Consider the following 19,897-nt stretch of genomic DNA (forward strand, 5'->3'; position numbering starts at 1 on the left):
CAACTTCCCAAGGATCCCCACCTACTTGATCAAAAGTAAGACCGCACGGTACAAGTGTGATCCCTGGGCATACTAGGGAGAGATTACACGAGTTCTCAGCCATGTGGTGAGACGCATAGAGAAGTTACAGAAGAGAAATATGAAATATCTCCAAGTCGATCCATAGAGCGGTGCAAGTTCAACGCAACAGAAAGTGCCTGATGAAGCCGAAGTGCATTCTACCAATCATCCATCGGAGCCACTACTGAGCAACTTGTTTGCCAGGTTCATCGGAGCCAAAGTACCACCATAACACCCCTCGCAGCTACGTCGCCGTACGGCCACCCTCCAATGATTTGGGAGGGTTTGCTAATAGAACGGGGGCTAAGGGTGGGGGAAACAACTTGACAAAAATGTCGCCGGAAACGACAACCTCCCTTCAAGCTGAAGGCAACACTAATTGAGGCACATCCAGGTGCCGCATACCGCCATCCAACGCTCTTTGAGGGGAGGAAGCCTCAAAGGAGGGAGGGCCGGCAAAGGCGACACCTAGCATTTTATTTGGTATCTCCATCAACAAGGAGAGCACCGACGAAGTAGAGGCGCCAGCAGTGGACACTTGCGGACCACAATAGAATCCAAAGGAGCACCAACAACCTTCTAGTTCTACTACAAACACGGAGGCGGGGGCGGTGGTCGCCGGCGGCGGCGATGGCACAGAGGAGAGGAGGCCATTCGATGACGTCTCCAAGAAGGTAGACGACGTCCGAGAGCGTCGTCATCATCAGCCTGTGTAGGTCGGCAAAGGTTTTCGCCTAGGCCCCAATCCTCCGAGCACGCCGATTCTGACCATGGAGAGTGCCGGAAAGGAGGTGGTTCTCTAGTGCGGCACGCGGACCACCATCGGAGTGGAGGTGGAGGGGAGGGGGGAGTCGCATGCAAGCATTGGCTTTGGTGTTGCCGATGGTCGCGAGTCAACACGGCCCACACCGCCAGGACTCCACGCAGTGTCGTCTAGGCCAGTCCACGAGCGTGAACCCGCCTCAAACGCCGCGAGCCCCTCCCCCCTCCACCCCCCGCCTCAAAGGTTAGGGGGACGCCGGATCCAGGCGTGCGCGTGCCTGGATCCGGGCCTGGCCCTTGCGTCGATCTGCGCAGAAACACTTCAGGGGCAGACAGAGGGCAGCAGACCTGTAGGGTCGAGATGCCGCCGGCGACTCCGGTATCGGCGACCTGCTCCTCAACCGGCGCAGCAGGCCTGCTTGGAGCCACCCCGGCCACCTCGGAGCAAGAGCTAGACAGGGATCCAAGCTCCGGCCTTGAGTTCCCCCATTGGAGACAGCGAGAAGAAGACTTGGCCCCGACCTCCCCCACCGAAGGGACCAGATCAGGGCCGGATCCGGCGAAGGGAAGTCGAGCTAGAGCCTCTAGAGCTGCTGAGCAGAACATACTTCGCCGGAAATCATGTCCGCTCAAGTTTGAAGTTGAAGAGAAAGAGTGAAGAGGAAGTGGAAAGGGAAGGCTGTGGATGGTCGCCGGCTTCGGCGCCACCATAGCCGCCGCCACCGTGCGCCGTCCGGTAGAGGCAGCGGCGGCCGGCAAGAGCTGCTGGAGGGGTTTCTTTGCTGGTGGTGGAGTCACCCCTCCCGTCGCCTGAGAGCGACACGGAAGGGTACACGGGGTCCGCTTAGTCCACTCCCAAGAGCGTGATCCTCTATTTTCAAAAGAAGTCCAGTTTTTTTTAATAAATTGTGCAGTTAGCAGATAATAGAAATCCGGACCTACCTTTACAAAATTTAATACAGGTCCTACAAAATGTTAACATGTAACTTCAATGATGGGGATTGCGAGTTTACGGTCGCCCGCTCCGAGGCTCGCGAACGGTCGATCTCCGACCAGATGTTTTTATTCCGTTTCTAGCTTTTGGCTTCCGCGCCCATTCCCTTTTTGGATTCCGCGCACCAGGCTGGTCCCGCATCGTTTTCCCCGATAAACCAACGCCCCTGCGCCACCGAGGGCCATATTTTAGCTTTTGGCGCCCATTTTCCCGCACACCATTCTCTTTGTCTTTTTGCGTGCTAACATTCATTCGGGATCGTGGAAAAATGAGAGGGGAGAGTCAAGATAAAAGCTAGTTTCAATAGTTTAGAAAAATAATACATTTGCTTATAATGAAAAATACATTAAAAAATTATACACTTTTGTCCTTGACATAAAATGAAAAGAAATTAGATCTTCTAAAAGGACGAAGAACACGAATCCATTTTTGAGTCTTGCCTTTTTATGCTTGCCCTGAGAAAAAAAACGAAAAACCAAACACAAAGGGATTAGCTATCATTTTTTGCAAACCGTTCATGTCAAGGCGTCCTATAGGTCTCAAATAAAAGGTAACACAGTAGCTCGCAAAAATAAAAAGTGCTTAATAGACACAAAATGTCTCATTATGTATGTGTAGAAACGAATTCAACTGCCACGAATGTAATTATTTCAGATTACATGTAAACCAGAAACTAAACTACTTGAATCTAGAGACCAAATCAGCCTAAGGTGTGAACCAAAATCAATATCGTCTAGAAGCAGGAACAAACTAGGTTTAACAATTTTGCCAAAGATTGGACTTTATTAGAAGCTGCATGGAAACAAGATGGGTCAGATTGAGCTGGAATCCACATAACACAATAACAGGACATCATATTTCCTCTTGAACCTTATGTGCTCTTCAACAGCAGACTTAGAATTCAAAATGCACTCACATTATTAGATTCACCCATCGGAGTTCTGTGTTCGGAGTGCCCCAAAAATGACCCACGGCACCTGCAGGTTCATCAGCATCTCAATTCTCAACACTGCAACAAGAAAAATGACACATATTAGCCAATTGGAAGCAATGCTCCAGCCTCCAGTTACTATTCATTTGGGGAGTTGGGTTAACGAAATGGGTGATTCTGGACCAACACACTATCATGATGGCATTGCGAACCTTAATGATAACCACAAAGAGTGCTATTTGCCTTAATAGCAACATTGTATACTACTCAACATTCACTAGTAGAGAATTGGCTTTCCATACGCCCCCTTTTGTCCCGGTTTAAAGTTGGCCCGGGACAAAAGGTTCACCAACAGGGACTAAAACTCGGTCACTGGTGGGAGGCTCACCAACCGGGACCTTTTATCCCGGTTGCAAAGGTTAGTGGGAAAAAAAGACTCTGAGAGGCATTTTATCCCCGGTGGAAACACCAACCGGGATAAAAGGGGGTCTTTTATCCCGGTTGGTGTTTCCAACCGGGATAAAAGGGTCCCCACGAGTTAATACAAAAGGATAGTATCCCCCTACATAGTCAGATGTGGTGTGTAGGTGGGATGGCAAGGAAGCTACACGCGAGGCTGGAGGTTGTGGGTTCGAATCCCATGAACCGCGCACGCGCATATTTCGCGTGAAAAATCGCGTGACTTGTGATTTGCGCGTGTGGGGGGCCTCCTGGGAGCTCGGGAATTTTTTTTTGCAGCACCGGCCGTGGGTGACCCCTTTTATCCCGGTTGGTATTACCAACCGGGATAAAAGGGGGTCTTTTGTCCTGGTTGAGTGACCCGGGATAAAAGATCCCCCCTTTTGTCCCGGTTGGTTTATCCCGGATGCATTTTCGGGATCTTTGCACCCTACCAACCGGGACTAAAGCCCAATTCTCTACTAGTGATTGCTGCCATAATCAAGCCATATCTACAGAAGCTGAAACCAAACGAACCTCTATACTCTGTAATCTATAACTCCACACTAACCTAGATGCTTTTGACCCAATCTGATAGAGCAGGCAAGTATTCCTTTCAACCACAACGCTGAACCATGATTTGCGAGCCTGTAATTGTTAGGCTGGAAGCTTGCAACAGCATGGAACCCATATTGTAATATTAGTCACACGGCGGTGAATGCAATTATGATTAATGAATAACTCAGTGATGTGTATTATTTTCTAGAGAGTTTTCTACCACAAGTTATCTCAGAAAAAAGCTTGTCAGAGTAACTTTTCTTATAACATTTCTAAAGTTATTTTCCTAAAAAAATTCTAGAAAATTTCAACAATTTTTTTCTGGATATCTTCGTAGCAAACTTTTCTACATATATTTTTCTACATTACTTTTCAACAAAAGTTATCTAGACAATCTTTTGTGTTAATATACAAAAGGTTTATAATAATTTATCTAACACAAATTTTAACTAAAAGATCTTTTCAAATGTTAGCATTGCTAGAATTTTTGACATAATACTTTCAAAAGAAGATATTTGCTACAGAGCTCAAATTTCTTTTAGAGAACTTGTACCAGAAAATTTATCAAAGTAAAACAAAACGTTCTCTAGAAAAATTAGGTATGAGAAAGTTTGCTAGAAAAATTTTCTTACACAACTTATATAGAAAATTTATCTAGTTACACTTTATTATTAAATTTAGATGTTAAAAAAATACTATACAAAGAATTGATAAGGAACAAATCTATCTAAAAAGTTTATATGAACAAAATTTAGGTAACACAGAAATTTAAGAACAAAAAAATATGAAAAAAATTTATATGAGAAAAAGTATATAAAATAGAAAATATTGCATAAAAATATTTATACAAAAAAATTTCTAAGCAATTTTCATATAAAGTTTTTGTTTAAATAACTATTGAAGCATAAAAACTTTGTAACAAAATTTTGAAGAAAAGGTTTCTAAAAATTTTGTGTAACACAATTTCAAAGAAAAACTTTGCACAAACAATTTTGTATCCAAATTTTGAAGAAAAACTATGTTAAATTTTGGTTAAAGAAATCATACATAAACCTTATCAAGTAAAATTTTCTCAGATTAACTTATATATCTTTAAAAGTTTAGTAGAAAACTTTGCTTACATAAGTTATATAGTAAACTTTGGTAGAAAAGTCTACAATTTAAAAATATTTTACGAAAATCTTTACTCAGAAAACTTTCCTAACAACATGTTAAAGAGATTTTTTTAGAATAAATTCTTCACAGAACCTTTTGACAGCATTATTTATAAAAAAATTTGCTAGAGAATTTTGAATAGAAAACTTATACAGAGAGCTAAAAACTTATACAGAAAATTTATCAAGTAAAGCTTTCTAAGAAAAATTAGGTATGACAATATTTTTTAAGAAAACTTCAGTTATATAACTTATTGTTGGGGGAAATATTAACGATCCCTTAATGCCCATTAAAACAACGATCATGAAGGCCTAGGCCCACCTACGGTAATGAAGACTGCCGTCGACCCAACATAGGAGGGGAGAGCCCCGCTCCGCCTCGCCCGACCCAGTGTCCCGGGGTCGGACGTTCCTGACCCCTCGATGACCAAAACTCCGCCTCGCCCGACCCACGGTCCCAGGGTCGGGAGCGCCCGACTCCTCGCTACAAGACTCCGTCTCGCCCGACCCAGGGCGCAGGGGGTCGGAATCATCCGGGCCCACAAGACAAATATCCTCGTCGGGCGCAGACTGGAAGAGAGCGCAAATCTCGTGGGCCCCTCTGTCGAGCTCGCCATAAATGCACCGCGGCTCTAGCACGCAGAAAGGCGCCCGCGCCCCCGACGCGACCCACCACAAGTACCCATGCACGACCGCACAGCACAGGCTACAATGGCTGCGGCTCTCTCCGATTCGCTACAGGGCACTCATGGCATGCGCCGCCCGGCACAGGAGTGAGCCCCGCCCGTTCTCGCACCCTGCGCATCCGGCGACAGGGACGCGACGCCCGCGTCCCACGGGCCATCAGCAAGATAACAGGATCTGCCGCCTTCCCCGACGGGCACAGATGCCGCGACCGAACGCCATCATCATGCCTGGCGGCAACGGTCACCAGGGAGATCGCCGACAGGATCCGAAGGCAGCCGCCCTCTCCCGGTGGACGCGCTGACAGGAGCCGAATGCCGGAGCGGGGGGTGGCGATCCGGGGACTTGGTCCTTCCCCTCGTATTGTTTTTTACTTGAATTAGCTTATCTCTTTTACTTCTCCAAAGGCCTGCCTCACTTGTAACCCCGGCGGCCTCCTTGCGCTATAAAAGGAGAACTGGGGGCCCTGAGACGGGGGGACGGGCAAGCCAACAGAACCCTCACACTCTCCTTTAGAGCATCAGTGCACACCCAAGAGACTTGGGACCAGCTCCCTCTCTCGCCTTCCTGTAACCCCTACTACAGACCCCGCGTGGGCAACGCGAGCAGCTCCCGATACTGGACGTAGGGCTCTTCCTTGCCCGAACCAGTCTAAAACCCGTGTCTCCCATGCCACCATCCGAAGCCTTACGCGCAATAAAATAATTTACTAGTCTTAGTCTTGATCCGCTAATCTTGACAACGACAGTTGGCGCGCCAGGTAGGGGACCTTTGCGCGTACATCACCGGCTTCAGATGGCCAACCACGACGCCAGCTTTGCTCCGGGCTCCCTGGTCCACTTTGGGAGTCTGGACTTCCTCACCACCGAGGAGGGGATCGAGTTGATCCCTATCCTCGTCTTGCCCGCTCACCCCATCATCTCTGGCTCCGCCGCCGGGACAGCGGCGAGCGGCCAGGCGCGCGCTGAGGGGCCTCCTTCAGAGAGGCGGTTCTTCGGGCTGCGCAATGCCGCGGCGACCTACAGTCGTCTCCTAGCGGTGTCCATGACCGTGCCGCCTGCGAGCAATGAGCTTGTGGGAGTGGTGAGGACGACTTCCGATGCCGGCTCCAACAACGGGAGCCACCACCCCTCGCGCAAGTGCTTCATGGCCGACGTGCACTCCGAGGGGTCCAATGACGATGGCGCCGAAGGGAGGTAGAGGACTCCCCCACCACGCACCGCGGCTACGACTGGGGCCCTCGCCAGGGCCCGATGCGACCCCGACAGCCGGAGGTGCGCGCGCCCCCGCAACGAAGGCAAGGCATGACAACGGGCGCGCGACGTCCAGCAGCGCATCTACGTGGACGAAGGTCGCCCTCAGCTCTTCGCTCACGCTAGCCAGAACATCGCCGCAGCGGCGGTCCTACTCCGACGACTCCCCGAGCCGGCAACGCCCGAGGAGCGTCAAACGCACCAAGAGGTGCGCAATCTGCTCGAGTGCGCCGCCGTCGAGCAGGCGGAGAGCTACACGTCCCGACGACGCGGGCAAAACGCCAGTAGGGCAGCGCCCACCGGACCCCCCGAGGGGCGGGGGGAGTCTATCCACCAGCCTCCTCCTAGGGCGAACCAGGCCGCGCCCGCTCGACGGACACCGCCGCCCGCAGGAGGCGGGGCTCAGTCCATTCACCAGCGCGTCGGTCCCGTCCGCAACGCCCGCGACACCCTGGACGCGCGGAGGCTCTCCCGCGCGAACAGGGAAGAGGGGGTGGACCGTGGCTACCATGTCCACCGTGGCGGCCGCTACGACAGCGAGGAAGAACGCAGCCCGAGCCCCGACCCGGCGGGGCCCCAGGCCTTCTCCACGCGTATCCTGAACGCGCCGTTCCCGCCGCGCTTCAGGCAGCCAACGAATGTGGCCAAGTACTCCGGGGAGACGAACCCCGGGCTATGGCTCAGCGACTACCGGCTTACATGTTAGGCTGGTGGGGCGGACGATGACCTGTTCATCATCCGCAACATTCCACTCTTTCTGGCCGACTCGGCGCGAGCCTGGCTGGAACATATCCCTTCGGGTCGGATCCGCAGCTGGAACGACCTGAAGGAGATATTTGTGGGAAACTTCCAGGGCACGCTGTGGCGGAACTGCCCAACTTAAGCTGGTTTAAGTGTGCCTAATCGCTGTCGGAACAGCAATTATCCGAAACGCACCTAAAATAGCATAAGTCCGGTAGTCCGTCGAGTGTCCCTAGGACTCCTCGAAAGATCCACGACGTGTCTCATAGCCATACATTAGGATAGTATCCGCGATGGGATAACATCAACAAACATTACATTTTTTTCATACTTATAAAAGGTACGAGTTATTACAGAACGTAGATTGAAGCAAACTTAGCAGTGCAGTGTTAGACAGAGTGCTAAGATTTTAAACATAAATAGTTTAGGAGGAGATGAGCATTTAAAACTTCTTCTCTAAGGGCATTGTGAGACTCAGGACAATACCCTAGGGCTTCGGGGTTTCCTCCTCTGCAGACTCCTGCGGAGCTTCTGAAAGATAGCCACAAGGGGAAAACCCTGAGTACGGGGTACTCAGCAAGTCTTACCCGACTAACCAATATAATAGTTTTTCTTAGGATGTATATGATGGCTTTTTGGTGTATTTGGCTGATGCAACTTTTCGCCGAAAAGCTTACTACAAGTGATGCCTTAGTTTTATCTTTTATTTGGGTTAAGTCATTACCTAACCATTCTAAATGATGAGCAGAAAGTAAAAGCAATCATAGATATTAAGTCATACATCAAACATTATCAGGAGATATATATATTGCATGAATTTAAACTACGATGCTCAACAGTGATCAAGTGCATTCATAACCGAGAATTGCGGTGATCCGGATCCATTTACATCCTGCAGGAGAGTACCCTGATCACCAGCTTTATACGATTGTCCAGGTCGTACATAACAACCTCTCGATTAGCAAAATCAATGATTAGGAATACGACTACCCGGACCCAGGGATGCACCCCCACATGGGACCCCACGTCTGGCCCGATCACCATGTGAGTTTCAGGCTACACCCCTACCAATCTCCAGCACGTCAAGTGCGGGTACGAAGTATTCCCGATCATAGAGTTTACTAACCTACTGGGCTTTACTGGTCCCATACCCAGTAAGTGATCAGCTGCTTATCACTTGATCAAAGGTTAAGACAACGAATCGGGCCTTAACCAAATTAATCTAGCAGACAGAACTATATCTCTAGCTTCTGTCTGCTTTCAACTTTCCAAGTTATTTCCCATAAGCAACATGTATGACTCAAAAGTTTTCCTTAAGGTTGGTAAACCAAGTATGTAAGCAAGTAAGCTGTTCTAGACTTGGGTATCTTCTAAGGTTTGAACAAGTGGCAAAGATGTCCTTAAAACAAGGCATGATCATACACAAGAATAGGTTTCAAGCAACTCCTAGACTTAGTGCATACATATAGCAAATAACCGATAATTGGTCACATGAAATAATGACTCCAAAATAGATAGGTATAAATGCACCGGGGCTTGCCTTGTTCGCTTAAAAAGTTAGTATTCTCTGACGGGTTGGCTTCATAGGGGACTAATTCAAAAACTTCTTCGAACTCCGAAGGTCCTTCTGAAAATTCCAAATATTCTCCTTCTGGTGCTTCGGGATCTATAGCATAATACATGCAGGGGTTAGGAATGCAAAATTTGAATAAAAGACTATACAACTTTCCTTCATGATAAAGTTGCAAGCCAACAAGGACTATACAATTTATCATGATAAAGTTTGCAAGTCAACACACAAAAACCTAAAAAGATTAGCCCTCAATTTTATTTTTCTTACTTAACCCTCCTTAAGGTTTTTTTCTTTTATTTTTAGAAAAGGTTATAATTATTTTCTAACTTGAAAACCTAATTTCCTATGAGTTAAGAATAATTTGTGATTAAGAAAATGTTATTTCATATTTTATGCATTTTCTAAAGATTAAGTATTTATTTAATTACCTTAAAAGAAAGGCATTAAATAAATACCCAAATTTTATTATTTTTCTAGGGTGTAAAAATTTTAATGTATAAAGAAAAATAAAACAAGCCTGACAAAATTGGTTTCTCTAATTTTGGACACTCCTAGAAATTTCTTTGATTAAAATGGTGTAATTCGGATTTAAACTAATTTCTTTCTAAAGGAAATCTAATTTTTCCCGAAAAACACCCGGAAAAACTTTTCTTACTCAGCTCGACGCTACCCTCTCTCACGCGCACTGGGCCCCACGACGCGGACCCACCTATTCCTATTCCTTTCTACCCGCCGGCCTTATTCTCCCTCTGACGGGCCCTGTGGGCCGCTTTCTTTTTCTTTTTCTTTTCTCCGGTCCGATACCGGCCCACGGCCCTCTTCTTCTTTTTCCGTTTTCCGCGGGCGCGGCCTACTCCTTACTGGGCCTCCGGCCCCTTTCTCTTTTCCGGTCGACCGCGTCGGCTCCGTGGGCCTCCAACATGCCGGCCCATAGACGCCTGCGCCTCGGCCTCTTTCTCCCCCTCCCCTCCTTTCTCTCTCTGTCGCGCGGGCCCGAGCATCCAGGCGCTTCTTCCTCCTCCCGCCAAAACGCGCGCGCGACAGGGGGCGGCGTGACTCGCCGGCCGGCGCCCCACCGGCGGCGAAGCTAGGTTAGGACAGCACCTCTACACCTTCACGCACCCGTGTGCGGCAACAGCTCCTCGGGAGATGGCCGGAGCCATTCGCTCCACGGCGGCGGGCGGCGACACCTTCGGCCGGTCGTGACTACTCACGACGACGGCACAAACTACTTGAACGACTACTCTCACACCATCCTGGCATCCTAGGGACTCGCCTACGACTACCTAAGAAGGAAGGGAACCGGTGCAAGATAGTGCTCACTGTGAGCAGGAGGCGCGGCGACGGCGGACAGGAGCGGCGGCGGTTCAAGGCGTGCTGACGGAGAAATTGGGCAACAAGTTGCTAGGGTTGCTGGTGGGGTGTGGGCGGAGGTGTGGACGGAAGGAATCGGCGGGAGCTGCGGTGTGGTGGTGGAATTTTTGCTCGGCGGCGGTGCTTGACAGAGGAGCGGCGGCGGTAAAAAGGCAGCGGTAGAAACGGCGGCTCGGGAGCGGTAATTATACAAACAACTTACCACGCGCATGGCTGCCACCGTGGTCTACCCATAGGCTTATGTGGTGAGGAGGTGGCCTAGCTGGTTGCGCTGGCGAGAGACCGACGACGGCGGCGGCGACACGTCCTGCCTGCTCTGTCATCGTTCCCATTTCTTTCTTCTGATGCCCGAAATCTTCAGAGCCTTCCCACGGTAGATTTCCAATCCGACAGTGCACTTGGGTCTTAACCAAAGTTGTAGATAATCTCAAGCTTTCCAATTCATCTATAAACCTTTGCCCGAGATAAACATCAAAAGGTCTTCAAATTTAAATTTTTCCTCGGGCAATGTCTGAATCCCGTTTACCCTTCTATTCAGTTTCGTCAGTTAATCAAGGTGCTCATTTGCCCGACTTAGTGATCCATTTCGGTGGTGCAAATCCCCTTTCTGTAGTCCAACTTCTTCCCAATTATGTTCTACAACACCCAAAGTTTCCATTTTGCCCAAGAACACCTACTCCTTTTGATCTCCATCTCTCTGAAATTAAATCCAAAGTTGATCAGATGCTGCTGTTTTTCAGACTTAGGCATTTTCAGTGACAGTCAACTGTGACAATGTGCTGACTTTGAGCTAAATTTCGAAATTGTTCCCTTCCATGTTCCTGGCCAACAACACCCAATTCTAAGAGTCCAAAGTACATACTTTGATATGGTATAGTTGTTCTGATTCACTTATTTGAAAAATTTCTCAGAATTCAATTTCCAAAATGGACTTTGAGGCTGTTTTTCTGAATTTCTGTTTTCAGATGAGGAACAGTAACTTCAGTTTTCTTTTTCCTTTCTTTAATTCCTTTGAGATATTTTGGACCAGTTCTACTCCAAATTCTTGATCCTTAAGTTCTAGTTACTCTTACACTTATAATCCACATTTTTGCCGAATTTTTCTGAATTTCAAATTCAAAATTCAAATTTCGGTCAAATTTGACCCGAATTTGATTTTTGGCCAATTTCTTTTTCCTTTCTTCTCGAATTACTTCCAACTCATCCAAGTCACTTTAAATGACTAAAATGGCAGCTGTTACACACGCACACGCGCCCTGGCAATTCCTGGGACCTCCGGAGCTGCCGCCTGGGGTTAGACGAGTCCCTCCGGGACTACATCCGGTGCTTCTCCAGGAAGCGCACCGAGCTCTCCAATGTAGCGGACGCCGACGTCATAGGGGCTTTCCTGGCAGGAACTTCATGTCGGCCCCTCGTCCACGAGCTAGGGCACCGAGGCCCACGGACCACGGAGGAGCTCCTCAATATCGCCACCAGCTTCGCCTCGGGTGAAGAGGCCGTTGGAGAAATCTTCGACCGCTCCAAGGGCAAAGCAAAGCGGGAGGAGGACGCCGACGAGGGCACCTCCAACCGTCAGCAGAAGAAGAAGAACAAGCAGCGACGCGAGGCACCCCTTGTGGCTGCTGCTGAATGCAAGCGGGGATAGCCGCCCCCAGAGGGCACCCCCGGCTTTTTTGAGAAGCTGCTCGAGGGACCGTGCCCGAACCACGAGTTCCCCGCAAAGCACACCTACAAGGACTGCAACCTCATGAAGAGGTATTTTGTAGGCATCCCGGTGAAGGGCGACTGGAGGCGGAAGCCCGACGACGAGAAGAAGGATGGCGAAGAGAAGGAAGATAGCTTCCCCAAGGTGGACGGTTGCTTCATGATCTTCGGCGGACCGGCGGCTTATGACTCCAAGCGTCACCGGAAGCTGGAGCGCCGCGAGGTCTACGCGGCCGAGCTTGCAACACCGGCCTTCCTCGACTGGTCGGGATCCGCCATCACCTTCGACCGGACCGACCATCCGGGGCGCGTCCTGCAGCCAGGGCGCTACCCGCTCGTCGTCGACCCCATTGTCGGCACGATGCGCCTCACCAAGGTGCTCATGGACGGAGGCAGCGGCCTCAACATCCTCTACGCCGAGACTCTCGACGCCATGGGGATCGACCGCTCCCGACTCCGTCCCAGCAAGGCACCGTTCCACGGCATCGTGCCGGGGAAACAGGCAATGCCTCTCGGGCAGATCGACCTGCCCGTCACTTTCGGGACTCCGTCCAACCACAGGAAGGAGATCGTCACCTTCGAGGTGGTGGGCTTCCGGGGAACCTAGCACGCCATCCTGGGGCGGCTGTGCTACGCCAAGTTCATGGCCATCCCCAACTACACCTACCTCAAGCTCAAGCTGCCGGGGCCCAACGGGGTCATCACCGTCGGCACGTCTTTCCAGAAGGCGTACGGGTGCGATGTAGAATGCTGCGAGTTTGCCGCAGCCATCACCTGCACGGAGGGTCCAGCGGTCCAGCTCGTGGAGAGCACCGAGGACCAGCCCGACTCCAAGCAGTCGGCCACCTCCTTCGAGGCCACCGAAGGCGTCAACGAGGTCCCCCTCGACCCCAGCAGCTCCGACGGTCAGACCGTACGGATCAGCGCTACCCTATCTCCCAAATAGGAAAGCGCGCTCGTCGACTTCCTCCGCACGAACAGCGACGTCTTCGCGTGGAAACCCTCGGACATGCCCGGCATCCCGAGGGAAGGCGCCGAACACTCCTTGAACATCAAGGCCGGCTCCAAGCCGGTGAAGCAAGGTCTGCGTCACTTCGATGAGGAGAGGCGCAAGGCCATCAGCGAGGAGCTCCAGAAGCTTTTGACGACTGGATTCATCAAGGAAGTATACCACCCTGAGTAGCTAGCAAATCCTGTTCTTGTACGCAAAAAGAATGGGAAATGGAGGATGTGTGTTGATTATACCAGTCTCAACAAAGTATGTCCAAAGGATCCGTTTCCTTTGCCACGCATAGACCAGATAGTCGACTCAACCGCCGGGTGCGAAACCCTTAGCTTCCTTGACGCGTATTCCGGCTACCACCAAATCGCGATGAAAGAGTCTGACCAGCTCGCGACCTCTTTCATCAGCCCCTTTGGCCCCTACTGCTACGTTAAGATGCCATTCGGCCTCAAAAACGCGTGGGCTACGTTCCAGCGATGCATGCTTAAGTGTTTCGGGGACCTCATCAGGCGAACCGTCAAGGCTTATGTCGACGACATCATAGTCAAGTCTAGGAAGGACGACCAACTCATCCCTGACCTTGAACTAGCCTTCGAAAGGCTGAGAGACGTGCGCATCAAGCTCAATCCTGAAAAGTGTGTCTTCGGGGTTCCGAGGGGCATGCTGCTGGGTTTCATCGTCTCCGTACGCGGCATCGAGGCCAATCCGGAGAAGATAGCGGCCATCAGCGACATGGGGCCGGTTCGAAATGTAAAGGGAGTCCAGCGCGTCGCGGGATGCCTGGCGGCCCTGAGCCACTTCATCTCACGCCTCGGCGAACGGGGGCTCCCTCTCTACCAACTCCTGAAGAAAACCGACCACTTCGAGTGGACTGCCGAGGCCTAGGAGGCGCTTGACCGGCTCAAGGACCTCCTGACGAAGGTCCCGATCCTGGTCCCGCCAACCGATGGGGAGCCCCTCCTGCTCTACATTGCGGCGACCACCCAGGTGGTCAGCGCGGCTCTGGTGGTGGAACGAGAGGAGGAGGGACGCGCCCTCAAGGTGCAGCGCCCGGTGTACTTCGTCAGCGAGGTCTTGTCTGAGTCCAAGGCGCGCTACCCGCAAATCCAGAAGCTCATCTATGCCGTCCTCATAACGAAGAGGAAGCTGCGCCACTACTTCACCTCCCACCCGGTGACGGTCGTTTCGTCGTTCCCCCCCGGCGAAGTGATCCGGAACCAGGACGCCACGGGACGGATCGCAAAGTGGGTGCTCGAGCTCATGGACTAGGGAATCACCTATGCCCCCCACACCACCATCAAATCCCAGGTACTCGTAGATTTTGTAGCAGAGTGGATGGAGATCCAGACGCCATCGGCGCTGGAGAAGCAGGAGTACTGGACGATGTACTTCGACGGGTCGTTGATGAAGGCTCGCGCTGGAGCAGGCCTAGTCTTCGTCTCTCCTCTCGGCGTGCGCATGAGGTACATGATCCGCCTCCACTTCCCTGCATCTAATAATGTCACCGAGTACGAGGCTCTCCTCAACGGGCTTCGCATCGCCATCGAGCTGGGCATCCGACGGCTGGACATCCGAGGCGACTCTCAGCTAGTCGTCGAGCAAGTCATGAAGGAGTGGAGCTGCCACGACCCCAAGATGGCAGCCTATTGCAACGAAGTCCGCAAGCTCGAGGACAAGTTTGACAGACTAGAGCTCAACCACGTCGCAAGGCATTTCAATGAGGCGGCTGACGAACTGGCAAAGGCGGCATCCGACCGAAAGCCCGTACCCAACGGCGTCTTCGTCAGCGACCAGTTCAAGCCCTCAATCCGTTACCAGGAGCCGGGGGGGAGGGGGGGTCGGCGACACGCCACCTACCCCGGACTCGAGCCTCGACCTGGGAGAGGCCGGCAACGCGCCACCTATCCCAGGCTCGGGCGCCAACACAGACGGGGTTGGCAATGCTCCACCTGTCCTGGACTCGGAGGCCGACCCCAGCAACCCCGAGATCATGGAGATTGACGCGGACCTAGCAGCGGGGCCTGACCCCCCGTCTGAACGGAGAGCCCCGTACCTCGACTACCTCATCCGCGAGACGCTCCCGGCGAACAAGACAGAGGCACGTTGGATTGCGCACCGCGCCAAATCCTTCATCATCATTGACCAGGAGCTCTATAAGCGAAGCCACACCGCATCCTCCAGCGCTACATCCCGATCGAGCAGGGAAAGGCGCTGATTCAGGACATCCACGCCGGAGCCTGCGACCACCACGCCGCGCCAAGAACCCTCGTTGGAAACGCCTTCCGGCAGGGCTTTTACTGGCCGACGGCGGTCGCCGATGCCACCCACATGGTCCGCACCTGCGAGGGGTGCCAATTCTTCGCGCGCCAAACTCATCTGACTGCACAGACGCTCCAGACCATCCCCATTACGTGGCCCTTCACGATCTGGGGGCTGGACCTCGTCGGGCCCTTCAAGAAAGCGCCTGGGGGCTTCACCCACCTGCTTGTCACCGTCGACAAGTTCTCCAAGTGGATCGAGGCACGACCGGTTGCGCAAATCAAATCCGAGCAGGCGGTACAGTTCTTCACCGACATCATCCATCGCTTCGGAATCCCCAACTCCATCATCACGGACAATGGCACGCAATTCACCGGGAAGAAATTCCTCCAGTTCTGCGACGACCACCACATCCGAGTGGACTGGTCGGTCGTGGCGCATCCACGCACGAACGGGCAAGTTGAACGAGCCAACGGCATGATACTCCAGGGTCTCAAGCAACGGATCTTCGACCGCCTCAAAAAGTTCGGCGGCCGATGGGTCGCGGAGCTCTCCGCGGTCCTGTGGAGTTTGAGGACGACCCCCAGTAGGGCGACCGGCTTCACCCCTTTCTTCATGGTTTACGGGTCCGAGGCAGTCCTCCCCACCGATATGGAGTACGGATCACCAAGGGTCAAGGCATACGGGGAACAGGGAAACCAGGCATCGCTCGAAAACGTGCAAGACCACCTCGACGAAGCGCGTGATGTAGCCCAGCTGCACTCGGCTAAGTACCAGCAGGCCCTACGACGCTACCACAGATGCAAGGTGCAAGGCCGAGCCTTCAACGTCGGTGACCTGGTCCTCTGCCTCGTCCAGGACAACAGGGGTCGGTACAAGCTGACCCCTCCATGGGAAGGTCCCTTCATCGTCGGACAAGTATTGAGGCCAGGCATGTACAAGCTGGCGACCCCTGACAAACAGATCTTCAACAACACTTGGAACATAGAGCAGCTAAGACGCTTCTACCCTTAGTTCTTGTTTCCAAGTTCTGTACCTAAATACTTCTGTAACTTAGTAATTTACGGAAAAAGGAATTTTGAGTCGATTTCGTTCAAGTTTCATATTGAACTCAGGGATATCCGACCCAAACTCCGCCTCAGGGCCGCACATCCCTTGGGGGCTATCAGGGGCTCCGGCCCAAGTCACTTGACATCTTCTCAAAACGCCTTCTCTTTTCGAGCCGACCTTCTTTCTAAACTTTTGGGCATGAAAAGGAGAGAGTGCACGAACGGGTTTCAGGCAAGACTGATCGGATTGCGAAAAAGCCTACACCCCAGCGGCTACAGTACCTTCGCCCATTAATGCTTACTGACACGCCTGACACGCGCTCTAAACTTTCCAAATCCAAAAAAAAGAAAGAGGATCGAAAACTTTTTTCGACAACTTATAGAAAAGGCCTCTGCGGCCATCACAAAAACAAGTTCAAAGTCAAACTAACATATTTACATCTGGGGCGCCTAAGCCCGATACAGCTAACTCGTCCTGGGATCTTCGGGCAGGACGGCTTCATCTTCCAGAAGCTTCGCCAAGGCCTCCGCTGGGTTGAGCACCGACGCATCGATTTCGTCCAGCTCGGCCTCGGAGTAGCCGGTAGCGTACCCCCCGCTCATCCCGGCGAAGTTGATGCCGGAGTAATGGGAGCCGAAGACGCCGAAGGCCCACCTCACGCCGACACGGAGCGCTTCCAGGGTAATCTCGCGGGCCCACCGATACGTCCCAAGGACACGAGTCGCCAACGAACTCGTCCCCTCCCCCTGGACCACGCCGAGGCCGTCGCAGACGACGCGGACTGCATCCCGCAAGTTGCCATGCTCGGCGCGCTCCGCGTCGAGGCTCCTTTAGCCGAGCGATCTCGTTTGTAAGGTTCGGAGAAGTATGAGTCATAAACCATAAAAAAGTAGCAGAAAACCAAGGAACGAAAAGAGTCTTATCCTCAGACTGGGCCTTCAGCTTATGCTCCCGGTCGAGCCCCTGGGCCACGGCGGTCTGAAGCCTCTTCACTTGCACATGGAGCTGACTGACCTCCGCCCCGAGCTCAGCCACCATCTTCTCGGCCTCGTCCTTCTGGGCCGCCTCGAAGTCCTGCTCCTGCCAGGCTTTCTGCCGCTCACGCTGGATGCGCTCGATGGCTTTTTGAAGGGCTTCATGCTCTCCCTTCAGCCGTGCGAGCTCCTCGGCATCAAGGCGGGCCCTCTCAGCAGCAGCGGCCTGGAGCTCCTCGCGGTCGAGGCGAGTCTTCTCGACAACGGCCTGGAACTTATCCTCCGCCCGCCGCGCGGCCTCCCGCACCGCCTGCTCGCGCCTTTGCAGGTCATTGATGACTTGCTGGGCGGCGGCAACCTGCGCGGTCAGCTTCCTGGTCCGCTGCTTCTCCATAGAGAAGCGTTCCCAGAGCCCCCGCTCATTTTGGAGGAAATCGGATTTCCCACGGCTGCACTCTTGGAGGGCCTACAAGACGATATATACTCAGTAACAGAGCGACAAGAGAAAAATAACCGCCAGGGAGAACATCGTACCTAGCCACCGGGAACGACGACGCCGTCCAGCTCCCCCATCGCTGAGGACAGGGCAGCGCCGACGTTTGCAAGTCCGCCCTGCACTGCCCGCCACTTGCCCCACTCCTCGGCGTCATCCAGTGTGAAGAGGGGCCTATGCGGGTCATCGCGGGACATCCAGAACAGGGTAGCCCCACTCCACGCCTTGGGAATGACACTGACCGAGGCAAGGGTAGAGGCCACTCCGACCGCCTCCGGCGCCGTCGTCCCCGACGCCGCCACCCCGGATGCCGCTGGCCTCGCCGACGGCCCCGGCGCGTGTGCCGACGCCCCTGTCGAGGTCGCCGTGGCCGTCGTCGATGCCACCGCGCATCCCGATTCGTCCGCCACCGCCACTGTCCCCGTCGCGGCTGCCGGAGCGGGCGTTCCCGTCACCGCCGCGGCCTTCATCGCGACCACTGAGGCGGGCGTCCCCGGCCCCGTCGTGACCGTCGGAGCAGGCACCCCCACTTCCGCCGCAGCCGTTGCCTTCGCCGCGGCTCTCCGGGCGGATGTCCCCGCCTCCGCTGCCGCCGCCGCTGCCTTCGTCGCAGCCGCAGGGGCGGGCCTCCTCGCCTCCCCTGCCGCTGCTGTCCCTGTCGCGACCGCGGGGGCGGACTCTCTCCCCTCCGTCACCACCGCCATCCCCGTCACGGTCACTGGGGCAACCACCCCCGTCTCCACCACCGCCGTCGGAGCCGCACGCTCCTCCTCCGCCTCGTCGTCGAGGTCTATCACCACCCCGGTCGGAGGGCCCCTATGGGCAATGCCTTGTCCCGCGGGGTCGGCCGAGGAGGCAGAGGGTAGAGCAGGGGTCAGACCCTACCCCGTGCCCGGATTCGGCACCACTCCACCGGTTGCCGCCGCAGGAGCCACCTCCACGGTAGGCTCCACGGTCTCTCCAGCGCCGCCGCCGCCCGCTGCCGGCGGGGGTCGTGGTTCGCCCCGCGGAGGTGGACGACACCCGCAACGCCTTCTTCGGCGCTAGTGGCGGAATGAAGTCTTTGGGGGCGGCGCTGTGAACAACAAATAACATTAGCAAAAATGATTCGATGCCAGGAAAGGAACAAGATACGCGGAGAACCTCCACTTACACTCCCCCAGCACGGGGACGGCGGGCACGTTTCGCCTCCGAGCCCGACGCCGACCTCGGGGCATCTGGCAGTGGCCGGTTGCCGCTGCTTCTCTGCTCTTGGTCCGCAGGTTGAGAGTCGGGGGTCGGTTTCGTCGACTCTTGAGGCGCGCCCCGCGCCGACCCCTGGGGCGCGGCCCGAGAGCCTCGCGGGGGCAGGTCTTGCGCGGGCGGTTTTCTCGGCGTGCCCCCCGCGGCCATTTGGGAGCGCGGCTCCCAGATAATGAGCGCGCCCGACCGGGGGTTTAGAACGAACCCCTCCTCTTCCTCCTCCTCGTTGTCATCGTCGTCCTCCTCCTCCTCGTCGTCGTCATCGTCGTCATCCGACACAACCTGACCCTGCCGCCACCGTTGGAATTCCTTGGTGGCCTTCCTTTTCTTCCTCGCCGTCTCCTTGTCCTTGTGCTGCTTCTACTTCTCGGCAAGGAGGCGGTTCTGCTGTCGCCGCTCGGCGTCCTCTGGCACCGGCGGGTGCGAGTCGACGACGCTGGTCATACTGCCCTGCAAACATGAAAGCTCCGGGTCAGAGCGACGAACCAAGAAACACAGAAGAGGGAAACGGAAGCGTGAAGGCCTCACCAGCTGGACGAAGTTCTCGTCCGGGCACATTGGAGGGTGGCCAGGCACCGGGTAATCGGTGTCCTTATCCTCCAGCGCCTCCCGGACTCGCTGCCGGATCTCAGAGGTGGTGAGCGCACCCG

At 53.6% G+C, this 19,897-nt stretch overlaps 1 protein-coding gene across 1 annotated transcript; it reads left to right on the forward strand.

Moving 5' to 3' along the window:
* The first annotated feature begins 18,236 nt into the window (after positions 1-18,236).
* LOC101769917 (cuticle protein 38-like) lies at positions 18,237-19,420 on the forward strand. Its single transcript, XM_004971880.1, has 2 exons — positions 18,237-18,719; positions 19,268-19,420. The coding sequence occupies exons 1-2, from the start codon at positions 18,237-18,239 to the stop codon at positions 19,418-19,420; spliced, it is 636 nt and encodes a 211-aa protein (XP_004971937.1).
* Positions 19,421-19,897: the final 477 nt, after the last annotated feature.

Source organism: Setaria italica, chromosome V, assembly GCF_000263155.2.
Source record: "Setaria italica strain Yugu1 chromosome V, Setaria_italica_v2.0, whole genome shotgun sequence".
NCBI lineage: Eukaryota > Viridiplantae > Streptophyta > Magnoliopsida > Poales > Poaceae > Setaria > Setaria italica.

Bases quoted from the DNA above. Each gene is read 5' to 3' on its own strand.
- LOC101769917 (XM_004971880.1), top strand. From the start codon at position 18,237: ATGACACTGACCGAGGCAAGGGTAGAGGCCACTCCGACCGCCTCCGGC. The intron at 18,720-19,267 runs GTCACTGGGGCA...CTTGGTCCGCAG, and splicing joins CCACCGCCATCCCCGTCACG to GTTGAGAGTCGGGGGTCGGT.